This window comes from Fringilla coelebs, assembly GCF_963513975.1.
Source record: "Fringilla coelebs genome assembly, chromosome: 13".
Classification (NCBI taxonomy): domain Eukaryota; kingdom Metazoa; phylum Chordata; class Aves; order Passeriformes; family Fringillidae; genus Fringilla; species Fringilla coelebs.
The window spans coordinates 13,407,097-13,430,266 of NC_140039.1; the positions used below are offsets into that span (position 1 = coordinate 13,407,097).

Genomic DNA, 23,170 nt, shown 5'->3' on the forward strand with positions numbered 1-23,170 from the left:
CAATGTCACCAGACCATCACCTGCACACGGCTGCCTTTATTGCCGGTGCTCGTGGCAACAGAAACCACCGGTACATGGAGAGTTCGGACACGCACCCACCAGGCCCTCACCCCTCCAGCTGCTTGCCCTCCCCAGTCCCCCCAGTCCACCCGTGGGGCTGGGATCTCCCCCCGCCCGGCATCACAGAGAGGAACAGGGGACCGTGGGAATTGAACCATCGCATCTGGCCCCTGCTGTGACCTGGCCGATGTCACCCGAGTAACAGGACAGTGCAGGGGGGACATGGGAGTGGAAGCCACCAGCCGGGGTGGGGGTGTTCAAGGGAGGGACCTCCACAACTCCACGGGGTGCCCAGCATGGGTCAGTGACAGCCCTACACAGGGAGGGGACAGCAGCTGGGCTCCTTCATCCGAGTAGGGAGGCTGAGCAGACTCAAGGTGTGGGGGAGGCTGTGCCAGTTCTGTCCGGTGGTGGCAGGGCTCAGGCAGGGCAGCCCCCTGCGGATGAGGTCCACACAGAGTGGGGGGGTCCTTGGTCCCTGCTACCCATCCAGCAGCTTGAGGATGCTCTCCCGCTCCTTCAGGGTCTTCCAGGCCTGGTCCTTCTCCTTTTTGGTGGGCGTGCGCTTCTTCTGCCGGGCAGCCATGATCTTGCGGAATGCATCCATCACCTCGTTGTCAGCCATGCGGACACGCTGCCGCAGCTCCTGTCGGTGCAGCTCCTCCTTGGCCAGCCTGGAGGGCACAGCGGGGCGTCAGGCCCTGCCAGGCAGCCCCCTCCCTGCACCCATCCCAGCCCGCTGGCTCTCACCTCAGCAGTTCGTGCTTCTTGGTGCGGTTGTGTGCGCTGAGTGCCTTCAGCTCTGCCTGCCTCTTGCGTAACTCAGCCAGCACCTCGTCCTCCGAGTCCTCAGCTGGACGGTCCTCTGACTCCAGCAGGCCCTGGGCCACCAGCTCCTCCTTGATCCGCCCCTCCAGTGACTTGGTGTGGGGGACACTGCCAGGGTGGAGAGTGGCTGCTGCCCACCACACACCCTTTGTTCCCGGTGGCAGGGAGCCAGCAGCGTGCTCGGTGCACCCAGGGGCAGTGCTGAGCTCTGGGCCCGCCCCAGCTGCTTACCTGAAGGGCTTGTTCTGGCTGCGGGGAGATGTGCCAGCACCATCAGCTCCTGAGTCCTTGCCAGTGATCTCAGGGATGGGGGAGTCCTCAACAGGGGAGATGATGTTCTCCTAGCACAGGGAGCACAAGGGAAGGGTTACAGTGCTACGTTTTGGCAGCAATGCCCTACAGTGCCAGGCCACCATGGCACCACTGGAGCTCCTCACCTCCACAAGGGCCTGCAGGAGACGCTGTGTCAGTGGACCAAAGGGACACCCATCCTCTGGCTGCTCGTGCTGTGCTTCTGACTTCTTCAGGAGAGCATCAACATCTGGGAGGAAGCAGGAGAGAGGAAAAAGCAATCCCAAAGATAGAGAGATGAGCAGAGGGGCAGGGCAACCTCAGCCTTTCTTGGGCTTGGCTCCACTGGGCACAAGCACTCCCAGCTCCTCTGGGCAAAGGCAGGGGTGGGATTGGGGCACCTTTAGTGTCCAGCTCAGTCAGCGGCCCCAGGACACCTTTCTTCTTGTCGGCAGCAGCTGCAGCCCGGGCTCCATCCTTCTGCTCCTCCAGCAGGTCCTCTTGTGCCCAGCGCTGGGAGTAATGCTTCCCCAGCGGTGGAATCTGCAAGAGCAAGGCTCAGCACAGCTCCTGCAGCCTCTGCCTTGCCTCCCAACTCACCAGTGCCACGGCAGCATCCCAGGCAGAAACAGTCATTGAGGTGCCAGAGGGGATGAGGAGAGAGGGCAGAGGAAGGGGCTTAGGAGCTTTTCACCTTGTAATGCTCAGCCTCATCCTCCGGTGGCTTGAGCAGCTCCTCCAGGACTCTGACCTCCTCATTGGTGAGATCGGCACAGTACGGCTCCACCGATGCCCAGAACCTGCAAGAATGGATGAACTGTGAGAGGAAGCTTCAGGGCAGCACGTGGGAGATAACACATGTCCCCTTTCCCCCTGTGGCCCCTCTTCTCTCAGGCTAGAGGCAGCCCTTGTGCCATGTGCTCCAAGGAAGGAGAAAGATGATCCCAATGCCTCCCAATACCCACACACCTGTTTGGAGCATCATTTTTGGGGATGCGGGGCACATCAATGGGATCATCCTGGAACTCATATTCCTGGATCTTGGGCTGCAGGTTCTTAGACTTGGGCCGGCCGGGCCCAGGCCCAGTCCCATGGCCCCCTTTGCCCTCCAGCTTCTGTTTCTTGGGCTTCCCATGTTTTACAGATGTGCCTACATCGTGGTCCTTGCTCAGCTTCAGGAACCGCCGATCGCCCTTCTTATCCTGCCAGTCTGTCAGGATCTGGAAGAAAGTTGTGTCCCTCAGGTCCAGTGCCCAGCGCTGGGCAGGGGCAGACCAGAGGCAGCTCCTCGGTGGGAAGGAGCCAGACAGAGAGTCCGTCCCTGACCCAACGCGGCCCCGGCACCTGTGTCTCAGCCTCCAGGACGCGAAGGCGGCGGCTGGCAGAGGACAGCAGCGTCTCCAGCTCCAGCTGCAGCGTGTCCAGCTCCTCGATGCCGATGCCATCGTCCTCCGAGCGGGCCAGCACGGCCGTGTAGCGGGGGCACACTTTCACGTGGTCTACCGACTTGAAGTCATGGAACTGCAGCGGGCAGTCCTTCAGCTCGCTCATGGCGGTGGGGACCGGGCACCGAGTGGGCTCTGGGAGACCGACGGGAACACGGGGGAGCCGGGGACGGGGGAAGGCGGGAGAGAATGGAGTGTAGTGAGGGGCTACGGAGGGTCGGGGGGCATCGGGGCTCTGTGGAACCGGGGGTAGGGGATCACCGGGGCGCTGAGAGGAACGTGGGGAGAATCACCAGGGCGCTGAGGGAATAAGGCGGGGGGATCACCGAGGCGCCGAGGAACCCGGTGGGGGGAATCACCGAGGGGAAGCGGAGGGAGATCACCGGGGGGCTGCGGGGACGAGGCGGGGGCGGCCCCGGGGCGCAGCGGAGGCCGCGGGGCCGGGTCTGGGCCGGGCGCCCCTTCCGGCCCCGCGGGCGCCCCGCCCCTCGCTGCCCATTGGCCGCACCGCGCCCCGCGCCGCCGCTCATTGGCCCAGCCCACCCTCCATCTCTCTTCCCTAATATGGAAGCGCTGACAGGCCCGTACCAAGCGTGGCACGGCGCGGGGGGAGCCGCGCGAAGTCTCGCCGCCGCCACCCGGCTCCGTGCCGCGGGGGGGCCAGGCCGCAGGGCGGGAGCCTCCCGCCGCCCCCCCTCCCTCCCGCCGCAGTGGGAGGTGCCGCGCATCCCGGAAGAGGTGATCAGCCACTTCCGCCTGGCCGGACCGGAGCTCCGCTGCCACCATGGTAGGGTGGGGGGCGCCCCGTGAGGGGCGGTGGCAGCGGGGGGGCTGGGGAGGGTCGGAACCGGGGCCGGCGGAGTGAGCGGAGCTGCGGGCTGCTGGTCGGGGGCTGGGGCAGGGGCAGGGGTAAAGACCCGACTCGGGGCTCCGGTCGGGGGTCTGACGTCGCCGCCGTGTCCCCGCAGACTGCCACGCTGCGCCCGTACCTGAACGCGGTGCGCGCTACGCTGCAGGCCGCGTTGTGCCTGGAGAACTTCTCCTCGCAGGTGGTGGAGCGGCACAACAAGCCCGAGGTGGAAGTCAGGTACGGGGGCGGGAGGGAACAGCAAGAGAGCCCTGCGGAGCCCTGGTTGCCCGCTCTGGGGGTCGCTGGCCCGTTCCTGCCGTGCGGAACGGCACGCCCAGGCCTTAGGCACACGGCCGGTGCCGGCAGGGAGCCGGGCAGCTGCGCGGAGGAGGAAGGGGATCTAGCTTGGGACCGAGGGGATGTCTGCCCTGAGGAGGAACATCTTAGGGACACGGGAGCATCCTGTAGCAAAGCCCCCACATGCCAGTGATCCCTGCGGCTCCCCTTCTCTGTTTTCCACGTTAAATGCTTCCTTCTGAGTCACTCCTGCTCTCTCTCTGTTCGCAGGAGCAGCAAAGAGCTGCTGTTACAGCCGGTGATCATCAGCAGGAACGAGAAGGAGAAGGTGCTCATCGAGGGCTCCATTAACTCTGTGCGCGTCAGCATCGCCGTGAAGCAGGTGAGGGGGGTTCGGGCAGGGGGCTGGCAGCTCAGCCTGTGGGGAAGCCTCACTTCCCTTTTCTCTCTCCAGGCTGACGAGATCGAGAAGATCTTGTGCCACAAATTCATGCGCTTTATGATGATGAGGGCTGAGAACTTCTTTATTCTGCGCAGGAAGCCTGTGGAGGTGAGGTGACAGGGAGGGGACAAAGCAACTCCTGGCTCTGCTCCTGGCACTGGGACGGTGTCCAGTGCAGAACTGGGATGTGAGCTTGCATCGCCAGTGGTTTGGGTGCTAAACCCTAGGGTGCTTCTCTCTTGTGCAGGGTTATGATATCAGCTTCTTGATCACAAACTTCCACACGGAGCAGATGTACAAGCACAAGCTGGTGGACTTTGTCATCCACTTCATGGAGGAGATTGACAAGGAAATCAGCGAGATGAAACTCTCTGTCAATGCGAGGGCCCGCATCGTGGCGGAGGAGTTCCTTAAGAATGTGAGACTCTGAAATGGGAGGAGGGGTCTCTGATTTTGGCAGTGGGATGGGGTCAAAGCCCATGTGGCCCTTGTGCCCAGAGCCCCCCAGTCCCATTAGTGAGGACAGGGTGACACCCTGCCCAAGGAACCTCTTGGGGACCGGGAAGAAAGGAAGACAAAGGCACTTGTATCCCCTTTGCTCATGAAGTGCCAGCTTTTGACACCACCAGAGCTTGCTCAGTGGCAGCAGCAGCAGCCTTAGGGGATGGGACCCTTTTGGTGGGTGTTGAGATGGATGTGCATTGTCTGGGGAGGCAGCAGGAGAAGCTGAGCACAGATCTCTGTGAGCAGTGGCCACCCTCAGCCTCCATGCCAGGTGCCAGGCGGGCGGTGAGGGTTCTCAGAGCGCTGCAAGCAGGGACTAACAGCCGTGTGTTTTCTCTCCAGTTTTAGGCCGTGGTGCAGGACCCCGTGGCTCCCCTGTGCTTGTGCCCACCGGGCACTGTGCCTGTGCCTGCTCCCGTTTCTCGAGGACCGCTGGGCGGGGCCGGGCCCTGCCCGCCTCTCTCTGGGCTGGGCGGGAGCAGCCCCTGCTTGCGGCAGCGCGGCCCCGGCCGCTGCCCCTGTCTCGTCTTGTTTTTTAAACGGTCTTGTTTGCTGTACCCACCGCCTCAGTCTCCTCCCTCCCGCCGCTCTGGGCCACACCGGGGGATGGGGGGAGGGCATGGAATGGGAGCAGGAATGGAACTGGAAGGGCACAGTACAGCAACAGCAAACAGTGGGGTCAGCCCTGATGGTGTGTGAGGGACCGTGGGGGGTGTCAGGAGAGTATGAAAGGACTTGAAGTTGGCCTGGAGGCAGCAAGGGGCTTGGGTTGTGGGGCACAAAAGGATTTTGTGCAGGGTGTGAGGTTTGCGTGGGGGATGGCTGGCTGTGGACGTAGGGGGCTGTTTATGTCCCCCCTTGTGTGGAGTGGAGCCATCGTGATGGCTGGAGCTGGGGCTGTGACATCACAGTGGTGGTAGTGATGGGGGAGCCATATCCTGCATTCTAACATCAGTGGTACTGGGGTTCAGAGGCCATGTCCTCTGCTGGACTCTTGACTTAAGTCCCCAGCAGGACAGGGGAATAAGCCAAGCTGCTTGGCACAGAGGAGGAAGAGCCACCCACAGCTCTCCTCAGGCTGCCATGGGACAATGTGACCCAGAGAGCAGCACTGCAGGCACGCAGCCCCTCAAAGAGGGACAATACTTGAACAGGGTACACTTCAGCCACCTCATGGCCCAGGAAGCTGAAGACAACGGTATAGTGGGGTATCCTGAGACTGTGCACTGCAGCTGGGATGGTGGCACAAGGCTCAGCAGGTCGGAGATTACCCTTTCAAGGGCCCAAAGGTCACGTCAGAAGCAGGCAGGTCAGTGCTTTCTACCTCTCTGTGCCAGCCCTGTAGGACTGGGGATGTGGGGACCGTGGGCTCAGACAGGGCTGTCCTCATAGGGCATTCAGCAGCCACCAGCCACCAGGTTTGCTGCCAGCGCTTGCTTAACCTTGAGCAGATCAAGAAGGCCAAGCTGCACGTGGAGATGGCCATTAAGGTGAGGGACCTGATTTCACACCCCTCAAATGCCACCTGCTTGCATTTATTGCATTTCTGGCTCAGGAGAGCTGAGCCAGAGGAACAAGGACTGGGGCAGGCTGAGCCCACTGGTCTCTGCACAGGAGAAGAAGATCTTCATGGTACAGGGCCCCTACCCCATCATCCGCCGCCTGCTGCGAGCCCGGGGCTGGGTGGAGAGGAAGGTGTCCCGCACGGGCAGGCAGCAGGAGCAGCACTGTGGTGACCAAAACAAGCAGCGGCAGCAGACAGGGCCAAGACATGGTAGTGCTAGGCAGAGGGAGGTGCTGCTGAACCCACCTGGTGGGGCACAGCCTCATCCGGGGACCACAGACCCACTGCACTACCCATGGCTACCTGCTGAGAAGGAGGAAGAGCAGTGTGATGAGGACCCCAACGGCATCCATGACCTCATGGTTAGCAGAGAGGGCTGGGGCTGAGCTCTGCCACTGCCCCAGGCAAGGGCACAGCCTTGGACAGGGCACGAGGGTGGGATGGGGGCTCTGTGTCCCACCCTGGCTTCCTCTCTCCGCCAGTCCTACCTGGCACGGGACCAGTTGCCAAACTTCATCTGGACCAACTTCCTTGAGTCCGTTGACCGTGAGCTGATGCAGGACGACAGCGTGCTGAACCACTATGCCCGGGTGGATGCGTTCACCACCAAGGTGGGAGGCTGGAGCCCTTGGGGAGGAGGATGGGGTCCAGTAGGAACTGAAAACCTCCTCTAAACAGGAAGGGCTGTGCCTCAGCCTACAAAACCTGCCCTGGATTGAGCAAGCTGACCCCAACACCTTCTTCCCTCGGTGCTACCGGCTGGGGACCAGAGATGATCGAGAAGCTTTCATTGGTGAGCTGAAGGCTGTTGCCCTCCTGTCCCTCCTTGTGCTCCCACTGCTCCAATGTCCTGTGCAGGACTGGCTGGGGATGATGCCTCCCTCTTGCAGAGGATTTTCGCCTGACAGCAGCACGCAGTCTGCTCAAGCTGGCCCTGGAGGAGGCTGGGGATAAGCCAGTGAGGACTGAGCAGGTCTCAGACTCTGCCAAGGGGGAAGGTGAGTACATGGAGCTGGGCCTGGAGATGATGGCAGAGAGTACAGAGTTAGGGACAACTGATGGCTCAGCTTGGAGGCACAGCCTCTGCTCATGGCTGTGGCCTGGGATCCCCCACTCCCTCTTACTAGCCCAGCTCTTGGGTGCTCTGCTCCCAGCCCCATCCCCATGCACCCAAGGCCACCCATCCTACAGGGAGGCTCTGTCCCCAAAGCTGGCATAGGAGTCACATCTCTCACGCCAAGCACTCCACAGCACAGCCAGGCTCCCCCCTGTACCCTGAGCTGGTGGAGGAAGCCCTGGAGGTCTGTAAGCAGCACCTGGGCATTCTGCAGCATGAGGACATCGACAGGAACACCCCGTCCCCCTGCAGGACATGCATTGACTGGGACAACTTCCTGCAGCAATACTACCGTGTGGCACAGTGAGTGCTGACTGGGATGGGGGGACAGGGGGCACCATGACGGGGCAGCTGCTGAGGCCCCCTTTCCCCACCACAGTGAGGGGGCAGGGCTGGTGCTGACCAGGCAGCAGCGGAAGCAGTGCAAGAACCTGCTGCGGAGCCTGGCAGAGAAGCTGCCCCAGCTTGACATGGAGGGCAAGCTCAACGTCTGGATCCTCAAGCCTGGTGCTGAATCCCAAGGCAGGGGTAAGGCTGGGGGAAGTGGGGAGCACACAGAAGCTCCCCATTTAGGAGGGGGTCCCACTATGATGCCTGTTTCCCAGGCATCATCTGCATGACGCGGCTGGAGGAGATGCTGCAGCTGGCATGGAGCTACACAGCACCCTCGGTTCAGGTGGGCAGATGGGTGGTGCAGAAGTACGTGGAGCGGATGCTGACCATTTTTGGCACCAAATTTGACATCCGGCAATGGTTTGTTGTGACTGACTGGAAGCCACTGACCGTCTGGTTCTACCAAGACTGCTACCTGCGCTTCTGCTCCCGGCCCTTCTCCCTGCATCACCTGGAGCGGTGAGTGCCCCCACCCTGGCTCCCCACACCCCGGCACCCTGGCACCCCCTGACCCCGCCCCACTCTCTCTGCCCCAGTGCCAGGCACCTCTGCAACGTCTCCGTCCAGAAGTGGTACAAGACGTCACCAGACCTGGACCCCCGTGTGCCCCCAGACAAGATCTGGTCAAGCAAGCAGTTCCAGGAATACCTGGCACAGCTGGGGCAGGAGGATGCTTGGCACAAGGTGCTGGTGCCCGGCATGAAGGCAGCGATCCTGAACACTCTGCGCAGCGCCCGGGACCGGGTGCGCTTCCGCAAGGGCAACTTCGAGCTCTATGGGGCCGACTTTGTTGTTGGGGAGGACCTCCAGCCCTGGCTGCTGGAGATCAACTCCTGCCCCACCATGAGCCCCTCCTCGGCAGTGACCCGACAGCTCTGTGCCAATGTCCAGCGGGACACGCTGTGCCTCGTGATTGACCGCAAGAAGAACCCCACCTGTTCCATTGGAGCGTTTGAGCTCATCTACAAGGAGGTAGGCTGGGAGGATGGGGGCCACACACCCTCCAGACACCCTGAGCCCCCTACTACCTGCTGTCTCCCTGCAGGCAGCTGTGCCCAAGCTTCCGTCAGGACGTGTGAAGCTGCTGGTCAAAGGCTGTTCCCTGAAGAGCCTCGAGTCAGCACAAGAGCAAGCCCAGGACCAGCCCCCCACCACAGCCAATACTCTCCAGGACCCTGCGTCCCCAAGGGCCAGAGCCGGCCGTGTACCCAAGCGAGCGCAGCGTCATTTCTCCACCACTGCGCCCAGTGCCCGCAAGCTCCCTGCGTCCCCAAGGGCCAGAGCCACCCATATCCGCAAGCGAGCACAGCGTCATTTCTCCACCTCTCTGCATAGTGCCTCCAAGCTCTCCCTGTCCCCAGGGGGCAGAACCGCCCAGGTGCCCTGGAGAGCACGGCATCGATCTCCTACCATGGTGCCCAGTGTCTCCAAGTGCTCCATGTCCCCAGGGGGCAGAACCACCAAGGTGCACCAGAAAGCACAGCATGGATCTCCTACCATGGTGCCCAGTGCCTCCAAGTGCTCTGTGTCCCCAGGAGGCAGAATCACCCAGGGGACCCAGCCCAGAACAGCAACAAAGAAGCTGCCTCCTCTGGAGCAACAGAGCCACTGCCCTTCCACCAGCTCTGACCGCCCAGCACCACCAAAGCCTCGGGCCTCCTCTGCTGGCAGCCAGGGGCTGCCACGGCTTCGTCACCCGCCTGAGCAGCCCCGGATGAATGGCTGTCCCCTGGATTGGGTGCCGATGCCACCACCCCGGGGAATCCCCAGAAACCCCTGGCTAACCCAAGGTTCTGCAAGCTCCTTCCCTCCTGCCAAGCTTCTGCAACAACCTCTGGCTGCACAGAGCACCAGGACCCCGTGCCTGGAGCAGAAGGACACAGCAGCTCCCAATGGGAAGCAGAAGACTTGGGACACTGAGACAGCCCCAGGAGTGGACAGCACCTTGCCTGTCCTTGCTGAGCCAACACTGGCTGCCTCTGAGCCTAAAGAGATCCCACTGCTGTGTCGTGGTACCCAGCTCCTCCCACGCTTTAAAATGATTCTGTAAAGAGTCTGTCTCAGACCTTCTGTGTGTGAGAGTTGTGGGGAGGGGTAGGACTGCCCCTGGGATGGAGCTGTGGGTGGGAACTGGGGCTGCCAGGGCAGAGAGCAGGCAGGAAAAGCTGCCTCTGCTCCTGCCTATGGTCACCCCTGCCAAGCAGAGCTGCGCTGGGTGATGACACTGCTGCACTTGGAACCAGGGCAGGCAGGGAGTGGTGCCAGGGCTGGTGCCCCCAGAGGGACAGCCAGGAGAAATGCATCCTCTGTGTGCCAAGAAAAGAACTGAGTGCTGGGCCACCCAGAAAACAGGGGGGGATTTTAATGGGGTGACAGAGAGCAGAAGGGTGGAGCGGGTGTCCCCCTGCAGCACTAGGGCTCCTACTGCTCAGGCAGCCCCAGACAGCGCAGAGTGTGCAGGAAGTAGGGTGGTGGGGGGGCACAGAGGGGGCCCTCGGGCAGCACTAGCTCCTGCAGGTGGATGTGGAGTGGAAGGTGATGGAGCTGCCGTGGAGAAAGCCCCAGCCGGGACAGCAACTCCTCGTCCAGTACCTGCAATGTGAGTGGGCAGCTCAGTGGGATCACTGAGGGCTGTGCTGAATGCCCCACCCAGATCCAGCCTGACCACAGACCTGTGTGCGGGTCGGGACAGAATCAGGGGTCAGAAAGAAGGGCACTCCCAGCACCCTGCCCACGCGGGAGGAGTGCTTATGGTCACCCAGGGCCGGGCACAGCAGCAGCGTCAGGTGCACCTGGAGTTGTTCTGGGAAGGCTGGGGAGGAACAGGGAGAAGGTGAGATTGCAGGGGTCAGGAAGTGTGCCTGGGGTGGCAGAGGTGTTGGGGGGCCACTCACCCGTCCTGGGCTGGAGCTGGAGGAGGGCACAGCCCCCCATGGCACTCAGCACCCGGTAGCGTGTCAGGGTGCTCTTCACATCCTTCCTGGCCAGGCTGCGGCGTCCTGGGGCTGGGACTGGCACCACCTGCACAGCACAGCCCTCAGCACTCCCTGGGGTATCTCCCATGCCCCCAGCCCACAGGGACCCCCTTACCGTGGCTCTGTCCCCCTGCTGCTGCCAGCACAGTCCCGTGGAGATTTCACCCTCCACCTCTGCTGGGACACCCACGGTGATGGCACTGCAGGGTAAGGTGGTGAGAAGGGGACAGGACCCCCATGCCAGCATGGCAGGGTCCCAAGGACTCACCGATATGTGGCAGGGTACTGGCCTTTCCAACGAGCACTGGTGAAGAACTGTTGGAGCTTCTTAGTGGTGTGGTAGCAGCTGGACAGGAGGACAAGGCCAGAATACTCCCTGTGGGATATGGCTGCTTGAGACCTGGAGGGGGAAAGGCAGCCCCAGCTTCACCCCAGAACCTCCAGCCTGAACCCTCCTACCACACCTCGCAGGAGCCTTCACCACGTGGAGCTCAGCAGTGAGGCCCAGGCGTCGTCTCAGTGACGGAAGCAGTGTGTCCAGGCTCAGGTCCCCAGGACGTCCTGCAGAGATGCTGGCAGGTCAGCACCTGCTGAGCCCCCCATGCAGACACCCCCACCCCTGCTGTCCTGTACTCACCCAGAATGGGGAGGCCAGGGGGCTTGCTCAGTGCCAGCAGGGCTCCTAGTGAGGGGAAGCCTGGTCAGGATGTACCTCCCTCACTGTGTCCCTTGCCCCCATTCTCCCCTGTCGCAGGTACCTTCCCGGTGCACCACAGAGCCCTCCAACAGCTTCAGTGTCTCCTTGGGGCCCAGCAGCCGCCTCCACCTGCAGGGGATGGAGTGGGCAGGGGGACACAGGTGGGACTTCCCTCAGCACCTACCCTGCACCCCACTCTACGGGTCCATAAATCTCACCCACCACTGTCCGCCCTCCTTTCCACGTGTCTCCGCACTCTCATGCTTCCCCGGCCCCTCTGTGCTCGCACATCTGCAACCCCACAGGTACGTCCCCAATGCCACAACCCCCCCATAACCCCAATTCATAACCGCTCTGTACCCACGCGTGCGCGTCCCCCATGGGCTCCCACCAGCCCCCACGCGTGCGCATCTCCAGGTGCCAGCACACCCGTGGGCGTGTACCCACGTGCGTACACATGCTCCTCTGTACCCCCGCACCCCGCACATGAACGCACCCCCTGTATCCACCCCTGCCCCCCGCGCCCCGCTGACCCCGCGGCGCGCGCTCCCGGTCCCGGGCGCGCCAGCCCGCGCGCGGCGGCGGCGGCGACGCTCCCGGTGCCCGCCATGGCGGCAGCGCCGCGCCTGCGCCGAGCGGTGCCCCCGGCATCCGGAGCCGGCGGCCGCGGCCATAGAGCAGCGGAAGCGCGGGCAGAGGGTCCCGCCCGCAGGTGCGGCGGGCGGGGAGCGGCGGGCCGGGGGTGTCACCCCCGGGGGAATCACCGCGGGGATGTCCCGGAGAGCAGGGCGGTCACAGGGAGGGAGCCCTGGGGCTGTCGCTGTGGGAGGGAGAACCGGGGGGCTTGTGCCGGGGCTGCGCTGGGTAGGCGGGCAGGGAGGGCGGTCCCGCCTGACGCTGTGTCTCCCCAGGACAGCGCCATGGCCTCCCGCGGGGGTCCCCGCGCCGCCGGCACCGACGGCAGCGATTTCCAGCACCGGGAGCGCGTGGCCTCGCACTACCAGATGAGGTAGGTGTCCCCTTTCCCGGGATCCCGGGCGGACACACGACCCCAGCAAGGCCCTGATGGCCCCATACTCTCTCCTCAGCGTGACGCTCAAGTCGGAGATCAAGAAGCTGATCTACACGCATGTGGTCCTCTGGCTGCTGCTCCTGGCCCAGATGGTCGTGGGGCACCTCAAGCTGCTGCCCCACGACCAGGTGGCAATGCCCTACCAGTGGGAGTATCCCTACCTGCTCAGCATCCTGCCCTCCCTCCTGGGCCTCCTGTCCTTCCCCCGCAACAACATCAGCTACCTGGTACTCTCCATGATCAGCACCGGCCTCTTCTCCATAGCTCCCCTCATCTATGGGGCCATGGAGATGTTCCCCATGGCACAGCAGCTGTACCGCCACGGCAAAGCTTACCGCTTCATCTTCGGCTTCTCGGCCGTCTCTGTCATGTACCTGGTGGTGGTGGTGGCCGCGCAGGTGCATGGCTGGCAACTCTACTATAGCAAGAAGCTGCTGGACTCCTGGTTCACTAGCACGCAGGAGAAGAAGAAGAAATGAGTGGGGATGGGTGGGCTCCGTGAGGTGCTGAAGCTCTGCAGATCAGTCCTGTGGGGCAGCGCTGGCGCAGCTCCGGTGGGTGGGGGATCCTCGGGGACCACGGGGTGGATGTCTGAGCCACACCACGGCCCCGGGCTCGCATGCAAGGGGGAGACCCCCGAGGGCCGGGGCCGTGGAGGGTCCCTGGGGTGCGTGCCCCTTTCTCCGCGCGTTGCTCTATGGAAATAAAGCACCGTCCGCTCTCCCACGCGTGTCTGCGCCGCAGGAAGCGCCGCCTGGCGGGGTGGGGGGGCCGGCGGGGCCGCACGTGCCGGTGGAGGAATGCGGCGGGGCCGGCCCGGGGCGGGGCGGGGAGCGGCGGCGCTCGGCCATGGGGCGCCCGGTGCTGCTCGCCGCTGCCGCCGCGCTGCTGCTACTGCTGCTGCTACCGTCCGGGACCGGGGCCGCCGTGACCCGCCTCCGTGTCTCCGCCAACTTCGTGAGCGCCGGGGAAGGGAAGTGGCGGGGGAAGGTGGGGGGCGGGCGGCGCCGCGCTCACCCCCGTCTCTTTGCTTGCAGGAGTGCCGGGCCGCCGGTGAGTAGCGGCGGGGCAGGGCTGTCAGCGCGGGGCTGCTCCTGCCCGGCGATACCGGCTCCGGGGTGCGGCGGGATGGTGGGGCTTCCCCTGCCCGCGGCTACTGGGTCCTGGAGGATGGGGGGGCGGGGGCGGGGCGCTCCAGGTTTCCGGGGCACCGGGCTCCCCGCTTCCGAGGACTCCCGATCCCCGAAACTTCCTGGCTCCTGGAGCTCCCCGCTTCCAAATACTCCGGATCTCCGGGACTCCTTGTTTCCGAGCACTCCCGACCCCCAAAGATTCCCGCTTCCGAATCACCGAGACTCTCGGTTTGTCAGGACTCTCGATCCCCGGGGCACCTCCCTTCCGACTACACCTCCCCGGCACTCCCCGGGGCTCTCCCCTTCCAAGCACTCCCAGTCCCCGGGGCTCCTGCTGCCTGCCGGACCCCCGGCGCACGGCCGCCCCCGGTCTGCTCTCCCCCTGCAGCCGACAGGACGCTGAGCCGCCCTCGCTGCCGCCGCCCTTCGCGCCCCGGGCCGCCGCTGGAGCCGCCCGCCCTGTCGCTGAGCCGTGCCCGGCTGTGCCTGCCCGCGCAGCCCTGCCAGCCCTGCCTGCGGGTGCGCCTGGCCCTCCCCGCTTCAGGTACGCGCGGGGGTGGCGGGGCCGGGCATCCCTGCGGCAGGAGACACACAGCCAGTCCCCCCACCCATGTCGGCACCCCACGCCGGTTTCTCGCAGAACTCGGCGGTGTCCGGGGACTGCACCTCACCTTCCTGGAGCTGGGGTCCAATCGGACTGGCTGGCTGCAGGTTTGGCAGCGGCGCCGGGTGTTGGACAGCTCAGCGGTGAGTCTGCGGTGGGAGTGGAGCGGGGCGCACCAAAGCCCGGAGACCCCGCACTGACCCCCCGCTCCCCGCAGTGGCAGGTGCAGTTCGACTGCTTCCCGGCAGAGAGCGGGCGGCAAGTCCTCGTCTCCCTTCGCACCATCCCAGATCGAGGCTTGGCCCTAAGCTGCAGCCATATGGTCACCGCTGAGCCACCCGGTGAGACTGAAGGGGTTGGGAGGTGTCCTGGGGGGACGCCGGTACCAGCTGACCCCCTGCCTGCTCTGCAGGGCCTGTCTTTACCCATGCTTGGGTCCCTGAGGTGCGGGCCATTGAGGTGTGGGTGCCCGCGGGTCCCCCCCTCATGGTGCGGCTGTGCCACCAGCTGGCCCTGGAGTGTGAGGAGCTACCCCAGCCCTTCCACCAGCAGGTAATGGCTCTGCCCCCCGACACCACCGTCCCAGACTGGGGGACACAATCCCTGCCAGCTGATGCTCCCTCCATGTTGCAGGTGCTGGTGCCAGGAGGCCACCACATCTCACTGCCATATGAGTTCCTGGTGCCTTGCCTGTGCATTGAGGTGGGTTGCCCTCCCCTACAGCCATCAGAGCCCCTTTGCCCTTGTATGAAGGGGGAGGGGGGATGGGGCGTATCCTGCTCTGACCATCATGCTCTGCTGCCCCAGGCCTCCTACTCCCACCACGACAGCCCACGCAGCAAACACTGCCCCTTCCGTGACCGGCCAGATGCCTGTGAGTGCCTGCTGCCTGTGGGGAGGGGAGCTGAGTCTCCAGGGATGAGTCTCCTGCATGTCTCCCCACGCCACTGATGTGGTGCCCCACAGATGGCCCCGAGCTGTGGTCCTCGGTGCACTTCCATGACTACAGCACCAGCAGCAAGGACCAGATGGCAATGGTGCTGAGTGCCAGCTGCCCCCTGCACCCACAGGCCACCCTCTGCTGGAGGGAGGCAGCAGATGAGGCTGCACCCTGTCACGACATCCCCAATTCCACAGCCAGTGAGGATGAACAGGTGAGGGCTCCTGATCTTGAGGCGTCACAGGATGTGGGACCATGTCACTCGCTGGGCCATCCACTGGATCTCAGGGTCTCTATAGAGCAGTGGGTGGCTCAGAGGTGGTAGCTGTGACACCCTCTCCATTTGTTCCAGGTGTATGTACTGGACAAGGTGGATGTGCACCCCCAGCTCTGCTTCCGAGTAAGCCCCTGTGGGTGGGTGTGTGGATGGGTGGGCACCATCTTGGAAGGGGCTGGGGGGCTGTGGTGGGTGAGGGCAGCTCATCCTGCCCTTTGCTGATCCTACCTCCCCTCAGTTCTCCTACAAGAACAGCAGCCATGTGGAGTGTCCCCACCAGCCAGGTGAGTCCTATGGGTGGGAGGCAGCCCTAGGCTAAGCACAGCCCTGCTCTAGGGTCCCTCGCACCCCTCACCCTGTTGGACATCCTGCAACCTCCCCTTTCTCTCTGGTGGCTGCAGAGACTGCCTGGAATGTCTCAGTGAGTGTCTGGGGGCTCCAGCTGCACCTGCACCTCACCTCCCGCATCCCTGCAGCCTTCAGCGCAGCCCTGTGCCAGCACCGGGGTGGGCAGTGTGAACCCGAGGCCCCACTCTACACTGTCACACAGGTGAGTGCTGCAGGGCGGGGGGGGATGTGGTGGGGACAGACCCGCACTGACCCTGCCCTTGTACTTTGCAGCCAGAGGGCTCTGCTCCAGGGGAGTTGGCGCTGCTGTTGCCAGTGCAGGTCCTGGGCAGCTGTGTCCTGGTAAGGTGACCTTTGTGCAGTCATCTGTGCTATGGGGGACCCAACATGGTCCCCCTCTTACCCAGCCCTTTCCCCAGGTGTGGCGCTCGGACGTGCATTTTGCTCGGAAGCAGCTGCTCTGTCCTGATGGTGAGAGAGGGTCCTGGAGGGGACTCAGAGGGCAGTGGAAATGGGCAGACAGCCTCTTTACTGCCCCTCTCCCAGTCTCCCGCAGGCACTTTGGGCTGCTGGGGCTGGTGCTGGCACTGGGACTGGTGGTGACTGTGCTGCTCCTCAACTGCCGTGGTACCTGGAGGCCAAATGATGGTGAGGAGCACCCAAAGGGGCTGCAGGAGGGACGGCAAGAGGGGCTGGAGTGCAAGAGGGTGCCAGTTCCTGTGCTGCAGGGGGTCCCAGGGTGGTGGATGGCAGATGCTGTTGGATCCCAGGGGTTGCCAGTAGGACATGGAGCTGAGCTGTCACTGCTGTCCCCTCCACCCTGCAGGTGTCCCTGGCAGGCGCCCCGTGCTGCTGCTGTACTCGCCAGACTCAGAGGAGCACCTGGGGCTGGTGTGTGCCCTGGCCGAGCGGCTGCGCACGGGGCTGGGCTGCGATGTGCGCCTGGACCTGTGGGAAGCAGGTGGCTTGGGTCAGGCAGGTGCCCTGCCCTGGCTCTACGCCCAGCGGAGCCGCGTGGGCCGCCAGCGTGGCACCGTCCTCCTCCTCTGGAGCCGGGGCAGTGCCCGGCTCTTTCATCGGTGGCAGGTCGGGATGGCCGACGGGACGCCCGGGGATGCCCATGACATTTTTGGGGCAGCCATGGCCTGCCTGCATGGGGAGCTGGGGGCGGCGGGCCGCGGCGGCGGGTGGGTCCTGGCATACTTCAGCCGGCTCTGCAGCCCCCGCGATGTCCCCCGACCCCTTCGGCCCCTGCCCACCTACCGCCTACCCCGACAGCTGCCCGGTCTGCTGGGGGCCCTGCGGGGCAGCCCCCCGGCCCCTCGCCACTGCCGCTGGGGCAGGGCAGGGGGCCTGCTGCACCGGGGGCTGGAGGTGGGGGCTAGGGAGGGCAGCCCTCCGCCCCGGCCCCCCGGGGCAGCTTCTGGCACCTGAGTGCCCAGGATGGGCCTGAGCTGGGCATGGCTGCAGGGGGTGCAGGGCTGGGTGCAACCCCCCGGGGAGGGCAGGGGTTCTGCCAGGAAAAGGTAGGACTCAGATGAGAATATGCCCACTGCAGCAGCAGGAGGGACACCTATGCGTCCCCCGGGAAGGGCTGCGGGGGTCCAAGCAGGACTGGCCTCAGCCCTGGAGTGTGCTGCTGGGGCCGGAGTGAGCATCCAGCTGTCATCTGTGGCCAGGAGCGGAGATGCTGTCCCGAGCGGGGCCAGCTTTATTCCCACACAGGGACCTGCTCCAGAGGAGAGCCCATAGAAGCCCCTTTGGACGCCACAGCCAAGCGAGGAGTTGGGGTGGTGCAGGAAGAAGCTGAGAGATGGGGAGGCTCCCTGCCCTGCCCACGCACAGGTGGCTGGAGGGGTGGGTGCTGGGCACAGCGCGGCCCGGCTCTTTGCCTCGACATCGCCAGCAGGACTTGGTCTGGGGTGGAAGCAATAAAGATGTCATTTCACCCTGCCCTGTTGACTCTCTGGTGTACCGGGGGAGATTTGTTGCTGCCCTGGAGGACTGGGAGCTGCCCAGTGCTCTGCAGCACGGAGGGGCAAGAGGACGCACCCGGCTGGGCACAGCCTGTACCGGCACGGCTGCCACACCATATCCCACAGCCGCTGCGGCTGCCTGGGGCCAGCCTGGCACCGTGCCCATGTCATGGAGCCAGCTCGTCTCTGTGGGGCCCCAAGCCCTCCCCAAGGGTGGCGGGACACGGAGCCCTCCGAGGTCGGTGCGGGAGCAGGAGGCCCCACCCCAGGGCGGTTGCTGACGCCACGCAAGGAGCCGGGTGTCCGGGATCAGAGCAGGAAGCAGGAGCCGTCGGCGGCGGTGGGGCCCGTGGAGCCAGGAGAGGGGCTCCTGGGGAGTAGCCGGCGTGGGGCCGGGGCCTCGGGGTGCCCCGGCCCCACCATGCGCGCACTGGGGCATCTCCTGCTGGTGCTGGTGGTGGGGTCGACGGGTGGCCGTGGGGACCCCCGCGACAGCCTGGCCTGCTCCCAGGTGGGTTGGTGTCACCAGCGCGCAGGCATCGGGCACCTGGCAGCACCAGCGGCCTCACCCCTGCCTCCCCCAGGGCCTCACCTGCCGCCTCTTGGGTAAGTGCCATCACCACGCCATAGCCCCCACCCCACCCAGGGCATGGGGACCCCACCCCCACGCTGCCCCTTCTGTCCCCCCAGACGCCGATGTGCTGTGCGGGACAGAGCCCCCGGGGCCCCGGCACGAGCTGGCCCTGGCTCGTCTGCGGCTGGAGCCGGCACTGCGCTGCACCGAGCCCACGGCCTGTGCGCCCTGCCTGGAGGCACGCGTGCGCCTGGCCTTGCCACCTGCCAGCAGCGCGGCCGGCGAGTCCCGCCTCTCCGTGCAGCCGGGCACCTCTGGGACAGAGGACAGCGGTGATGGGGGACCGTGGTCACCAGCGGCTGGGACCGCACCGTCCCAGCCCAACGTTACTGGGCTGCTGCTGCTCTCTGGGCACACGTATGCCTCATTCCGCTGCGTGGCCGTGGAGGTCTGGGCACCCTTGGGCCTCGCGCTGCGCGGCCGAACCGTGGTACGTAGATGTGGGGCACCGGGGATCAGTGTTCCTACACTGTCAGTCCCTGGCCACTGGGGATCTGGGTGCTGGCATCGGTGCACCTCTGTGGCATGGGGGTCCCGTTCGTGTGCCCCAGGGAGGTGCGTGCTGGCGGTGCTGGTGCCTCACCGCAGTGGGGTGGTGGTTTTCCTGCCCAGGGTTGGGTGATCTTCCGGTGCTTCGAGGCACCGCTGGGCTCGGAACTCCACATCCAAGCATACATGAACTCACGGGGACGGCAGAGGCTGAGCCAGCAGCAGCGGGTGCCAGGTAAGCCCCGGCAGGTCCCCTGCAGTGGCCCCAGCCCCTCTGCCCACTGATTCATTGTCCCCACAGATTGTTCGTGGCCCGCAGCACAGGCTGCTGTCCCCCAGTGCCAAGGTAGGTGCTGGTGTCACCCCGCCTCGGTTTGCATCCCCTGGGGAGAGCCGGGCAGTGCACACCAGGGGCAAGAGTGACCCTGGGGGTGCTGTGCCCCATGCCATGGTGCTGGGCGGGCAGTGCCGGGAGCTGGGTGACCTGAGCTGCCTCTCACACAGTGCCCAGGCTGCGGGTCTCCGCGGGGCAGAAGGAGGTGGTTGTGGAGGTGGAGGGGGCTGCAGTAGGGCACAGCTACACACTCCGGCTCTACTATAACCATAGCCATGGCACCAGTGGACCGGGGCGTGTGGTGACCATGGTGAGTATGCACCCCATTCCCTGACCCCCTACCCTGTCTGTTCTCCACTTGCTGCCCTCCTCCCCATTCCCGAGAAGCCGTGTGTGTGTTATAGGCAGTGAGCTGGGAGAGGGTCCCCTGGGAGCAGATGCCCCTGGGTGACCCTGCTGGTGGCAATTTGCCATGGGGTGACCCACATGTGGTTGCTGGTAGCAGAGCAGTCCCATGAACTATATCCTGCCCGCCGATGAGGTGCTGCCCTGCCTCTGCCTGCAGGTAGGCATCTGACTGGGCACTGCAGGGATGGCAGGATAAATGGCTACTAAAGAGGGGCTCCAAGCTCCATATATCTCCCTCTGGCATCCCAAGGGAGCCAGCCAGGTCATGGTCACAGCATGAATGCTTTTCTTGTCTTTCTCCCCACTCCCAGGTCTGGCCGGAAACCCAGGACCCACTTCGGGCCACCCTGTGCCCCTTCTCTCATGGTACCTTCACTCTGAGGCTGGCTGGGCTTTAGGGGGCTGGGACACAGGGGGACTTGAGGGGACACCACATGGAGTGACACTTCTCTCCTGGTGCTGCTGCAGATGCTGAGGCCTGGGAGCGACTGTGGGCGCAGAGCCGGCTGGTCCTGCACATCGAGGGGCAGGTGCTGACCTGCTCCCTCTCAGCCCCCTGTGACCTCCTGGCTGAGCTGATGCCCTGCTGGCAACCAGTGCCCTCTGGGCCCTGCCAACCCCTCCCTGGCCTGCAGCAGCCTGCCAGGGGGAAGGTGAGTGGCTCTGTGTGGCTCTGTGGGGCACTGGGAGCTTTGGGTAGGATGGTGGTGACAGTTACAGAGCATCCCTTACACTCACAGGGACCCCAGGAGTTTGGAGGGCTGCGGCCACACCCCAACCTCTGCGTGCAGGTAGCACACCACTCTGCCCCACAGCTGCCCCATGGGCAGTCCCACATCACCCCCAAGCACTATTAATCCACTCTCTGGGGCAGGTGTGGAGCGGTGGGCAGGTCCGGCTGACCCAGTGCCTGCGGGACCGTGAGTACTGCTGGGGTGGGAGGGTAGTGGCAGCCTGTGTGTGCAGCTGGGGAGGGACCCCTCCTTGGCCTCCCCTCGCCACCTACCCAGCCCACTGGCACATTCCTAGGAGCGCTGCCCGGCCGCCCCGATGACCTCCTGCTGCTGGAGCGTGGGGGGAATGCCTCACTGTGTGCCGTGGAGCGGGGTGCCTGCACACCCCTTGCCAGCTTCACCAGCAGGGTAAAGAGGAAGGGACACCCATGTCCTGGCAGCAGTGGCACTGGTGGCACAGGGACCCCTGTGTCCAGCAGTGGTGGCACTGCTGTCTGACCTGCTGTGTTGTTGCAGGGAGCAGGGCACCCTGGCCTGCTGGAGCAGGATCTGCAGCAGGATGTGGCAGTGGGGCAGTGCCAGCAGGTCAGTGGCAGTGGGCAGTGGGCAGTGGGCAGTGGGCAGTGGGCAGTGGGCAGTGGGCAGTGGGCAGGGACTGGGCAGTGTCTGACATGTCCCTGTGTCCCCCACAGCTGTGGCACCCATTGAACGGAACTGGGGTTGTGCTCTGGGCCTGTCCCCTGCACAAGTGTGAGTGTTGACAGCCACGGTGGGGGAGAGGAGGGATAATGGAGGGCTGAGGGAGGAAACCTCCTTGTGGAGCTACTGGAGATCTTTGTTGGGTGCCGTGGGCCCTTGGTGGATGCAGATTCTGCCCTGCAGACCTGCGTACCCACTGGGCACTGGTGTGGATGGGGGTGCTACTGGGAGCTGCCTGTCTCCTACTGCTGCTCTTGATGAAGAAGGAGGACATGAAAGGTGAGTGGTGCACTTTCTGGGGGCTGTGCCTGGCCTGGGACTCTTCCTGGGACCTCACTGCCTTTCCTCCCTGCAGGATGGCTGAAATCCCTGAGGGCTGGCTGTGGCTCCAATGGTGAGTGTGGGTTGAGCCTGGGGCCTCGGGTGGGGTGGGCAGTCTATGCCTATCCCAGAGGGGTCAGAGGAGGGAGTGAGGGCGTCCCCCACCCAGATTAGTTCATGTTTGCCTGCCTGATAGGGTAGGTAGGGGTGTAGGGAAACAGAGAAGAGGGTGAGAACCCTCTGGGGGGTGGGAGGGGACGGATTGCAACCTGCTTCCCACCATGTCTGTCCCTTAGGGTAGGTAAAGGGTTTGGCAAGGGGATTGGGGGACTCATGTCAGTGGTGGCCTCAGCTGCGTCCCGTCGTGGCCGTTCTTTAGCTTGGGTACAGGGGGTGCTGCAGGGCTTGGCTGACAGAGGCAGGGGACACTCTTCCCCCATCGTGGGTGCTTCCCAGCATGGCTCCCACCACAAGCTGGGTACAGGGTGCCTAGAGGGATTCAGGCACTGATGATCTCCCCCTCAGGTCCGCTGCAAGGCCGGCGGGCCCTGCTGGTGCATGCGGCAGAGCCGGTGGCGGAGCGGGCAGCGTGTGCCTTGATGGCAGCTCTGCACTCACTGGGGCTGACGGTGGTGGCAGCACCGGGAGGTGGCAGCGGGGTAGCAGCTTTGGGGCCACTGCCCTGGCTGCACGCCCAGCACCACCGGGCACTGCGTGACAGTGACACCATCATCCTCCTCCTCTCTCCGGCAGCCGTAGCTGCTGCACAGCAGTGGGACGCCGGGGCCAGGGTTGTGCCAGAGTCCGGGGCCGCTGAAAGCAGCCTTGGGCCCCGGCACAACCCTGACCCTGATGATGTCCCCACTGTGGCACCCTGCGAGGTGTTTGCGGCGGCTCTGTCCTGCGCCATGCCAGTGTTGGCGGTGGCCCGTGGGCGCTACATGGTGGCCCGGCTGGAGGCCTTGGTGCCGGCAGTGCCCCCGGCCCTGCGGGCAGCCCCTGCCTTCGCACTGCCCAGCGAGGTGGAGCGGTTCTTGCAGGCGCTGGCAGGCCCAGCTCGGCAGAGGGGCCGGTGTCTAGAGCCATACGTGGCGGCGGTGGCCGAGGCTCTGCAGCGAGCGGTAGGAGAATAAAGGGATGACAGTGCTTTTGCTGAGTGTGAGTCCAGCTCTGAGTCCAGCAGGGACTGGGATGGGTTGGGGAGGGGCGATGGGGTGGACTCGGATGGCATGGAGAGGTATGATGGGTGGGTACAGGGGGGTGGGGACAGGAAGGGGGCTGGCCTGTTTGGGGCGTGAAGGGGAAGGAGGTTTTTTGGTTGGGGGGCGGATGGGGAACTGAACCAGTTTGGAGTGGTGATGGGGAACTGGACCAGCTCATTGGCAACTAGGACAGTTTGTGGGAAAGTGTGAGAACAAACTGGACCAGTTTAGGGTGAGATGAGGGAGAACTGGGCAAATTTGGGTACAGTGAGAGGGAACTGGACCAGCTTGAGTGGAGGGGGTGAAGGTGAAGGCGCCTGGTTTGGCTGGGGGGGTGGATGTTTAGAGGATCCCGCCCAGGCCAGGCGAGGACCGGTGTGGTGCCGTGCCGTGCCGTGCCGTGCCGTGCCGGTCCTGCTGCGTGCGGGGTCACCAACTGCAGCCCGTCCACGCTGCCCCCGCCCCGGGCCTTTGCCCGTGGCCCCTTTAAGGCGCGGGTGGGCGGGCCCAGGGCGCGGCGCGGATTGGCTGGGAGC

General features: G+C 64.7%; 7 protein-coding genes across 9 annotated transcripts; 5 read left to right on the forward strand and 2 right to left on the reverse strand.

Moving 5' to 3' along the window:
* Positions 1 to 126: 126 nt before the first annotated feature.
* Positions 127 to 3,016, reverse strand: TADA3 (transcriptional adaptor 3). The gene is made up of 8 exons (XM_084214676.1): positions 2,524 to 3,016; positions 2,149 to 2,399; positions 1,874 to 1,979; positions 1,581 to 1,722; positions 1,326 to 1,429; positions 1,120 to 1,229; positions 811 to 996; positions 127 to 734 (listed from the first exon to the last, which is right to left on the reverse strand). The coding sequence occupies exons 1-8, from the start codon at positions 2,728 to 2,730 to the stop codon at positions 542 to 544; spliced, it is 1,299 nt and encodes a 432-aa protein (XP_084070802.1). The 5' UTR covers positions 2,731 to 3,016; the 3' UTR covers positions 127 to 541.
* A 263-nt stretch (positions 3,017 to 3,279) lies between these two features.
* On the forward strand, positions 3,280 to 5,274 carry ARPC4 (actin related protein 2/3 complex subunit 4). The gene is made up of 6 exons (XM_084214698.1): positions 3,280 to 3,411; positions 3,593 to 3,711; positions 4,042 to 4,153; positions 4,226 to 4,321; positions 4,461 to 4,631; positions 5,060 to 5,274. The coding sequence occupies exons 1-6, from the start codon at positions 3,409 to 3,411 to the stop codon at positions 5,063 to 5,065; spliced, it is 507 nt and encodes a 168-aa protein (XP_084070824.1). The 5' UTR covers positions 3,280 to 3,408; the 3' UTR covers positions 5,066 to 5,274.
* A 62-nt stretch (positions 5,275 to 5,336) lies between these two features.
* Positions 5,337 to 8,870, forward strand: LOC311158883 (tubulin monoglycylase TTLL3-like; the record flags this gene model as incomplete). The annotated part of the gene is given in 13 exon segments (XM_084214558.1): positions 5,337 to 5,422; positions 5,820 to 5,904; positions 5,908 to 5,931; positions 5,935 to 6,207; positions 6,332 to 6,643; positions 6,764 to 6,892; positions 6,960 to 7,074; positions 7,172 to 7,279; positions 7,533 to 7,701; positions 7,778 to 7,926; positions 8,004 to 8,250; positions 8,328 to 8,809; positions 8,812 to 8,870. Coding segments are annotated over 13 exon segments (2,238 nt in total).
* Positions 8,871 to 10,131: 1,261 nt separating this feature from the next.
* RPUSD3 (RNA pseudouridine synthase D3) lies at positions 10,132 to 12,151 on the reverse strand. 2 transcript variants are annotated; one of them, XM_084214691.1, is made up of 9 exons: positions 11,997 to 12,105; positions 11,525 to 11,592; positions 11,404 to 11,448; positions 11,231 to 11,327; positions 11,035 to 11,142; positions 10,882 to 10,966; positions 10,686 to 10,812; positions 10,464 to 10,603; positions 10,132 to 10,383 (listed from the first exon to the last, which is right to left on the reverse strand). In XM_084214691.1, the coding sequence occupies exons 1-9, from the start codon at positions 12,071 to 12,073 to the stop codon at positions 10,213 to 10,215; spliced, it is 918 nt and encodes a 305-aa protein (XP_084070817.1). In that variant the 5' UTR covers positions 12,074 to 12,105; the 3' UTR covers positions 10,132 to 10,212. The 2 variants fall into 2 exon arrangements, with proteins under 2 accessions (XP_084070817.1, XP_084070818.1); XM_084214692.1 differs by lacking the exons at positions 11,231 to 11,327; positions 11,404 to 11,448 and having other exon boundaries at positions 11,035 to 11,166; positions 11,997 to 12,151.
* Positions 12,113 to 13,254, forward strand: JAGN1 (jagunal homolog 1). 2 transcript variants are annotated; one of them, XM_084214697.1, is made up of 3 exons: positions 12,113 to 12,175; positions 12,375 to 12,472; positions 12,552 to 13,254. In XM_084214697.1, exons 2-3 carry the CDS (start codon positions 12,384 to 12,386, stop codon positions 13,012 to 13,014), a joined length of 552 nt encoding a protein of 183 aa, XP_084070823.1. In that variant the 5' UTR covers positions 12,113 to 12,175; positions 12,375 to 12,383; the 3' UTR covers positions 13,015 to 13,254. The 2 variants fall into 2 exon arrangements, with proteins under 2 accessions (XP_084070823.1, XP_084070822.1); XM_084214696.1 differs by lacking the exon at positions 12,113 to 12,175 and having other exon boundaries at positions 12,230 to 12,472.
* A 122-nt stretch (positions 13,255 to 13,376) lies between these two features.
* IL17RE (interleukin 17 receptor E) lies at positions 13,377 to 17,747 on the forward strand. Its single transcript, XM_084214664.1, has 16 exons — positions 13,377 to 13,492; positions 13,573 to 13,588; positions 14,057 to 14,212; positions 14,309 to 14,415; positions 14,490 to 14,613; positions 14,685 to 14,824; positions 14,906 to 14,974; positions 15,080 to 15,146; positions 15,239 to 15,426; positions 15,565 to 15,612; positions 15,728 to 15,773; positions 15,891 to 16,039; positions 16,111 to 16,179; positions 16,257 to 16,308; positions 16,384 to 16,485; positions 16,664 to 17,747. The coding sequence occupies exons 1-16, from the start codon at positions 13,385 to 13,387 to the stop codon at positions 17,269 to 17,271; spliced, it is 2,049 nt and encodes a 682-aa protein (XP_084070790.1). The 5' UTR covers positions 13,377 to 13,384; the 3' UTR covers positions 17,272 to 17,747.
* On the forward strand, positions 17,298 to 22,588 carry IL17RC (interleukin 17 receptor C; the record flags this gene model as incomplete). The annotated part of the gene is made up of 19 exons (XM_084214559.1): positions 17,298 to 17,363; positions 17,517 to 17,694; positions 18,026 to 18,324; positions 18,398 to 18,419; positions 18,504 to 18,877; positions 19,060 to 19,171; positions 19,238 to 19,282; positions 19,441 to 19,580; positions 19,773 to 19,835; positions 19,990 to 20,044; positions 20,147 to 20,331; positions 20,419 to 20,469; positions 20,553 to 20,598; positions 20,708 to 20,820; positions 20,929 to 20,997; positions 21,105 to 21,162; positions 21,295 to 21,390; positions 21,467 to 21,505; positions 21,958 to 22,588. 19 exons carry the CDS (start codon positions 17,298 to 17,300, stop codon positions 22,563 to 22,565), a joined length of 2,619 nt encoding a protein of 872 aa, XP_084070685.1. The 3' UTR covers positions 22,566 to 22,588.
* Between the last annotated feature and the right edge of the window lie 582 nt (positions 22,589 to 23,170).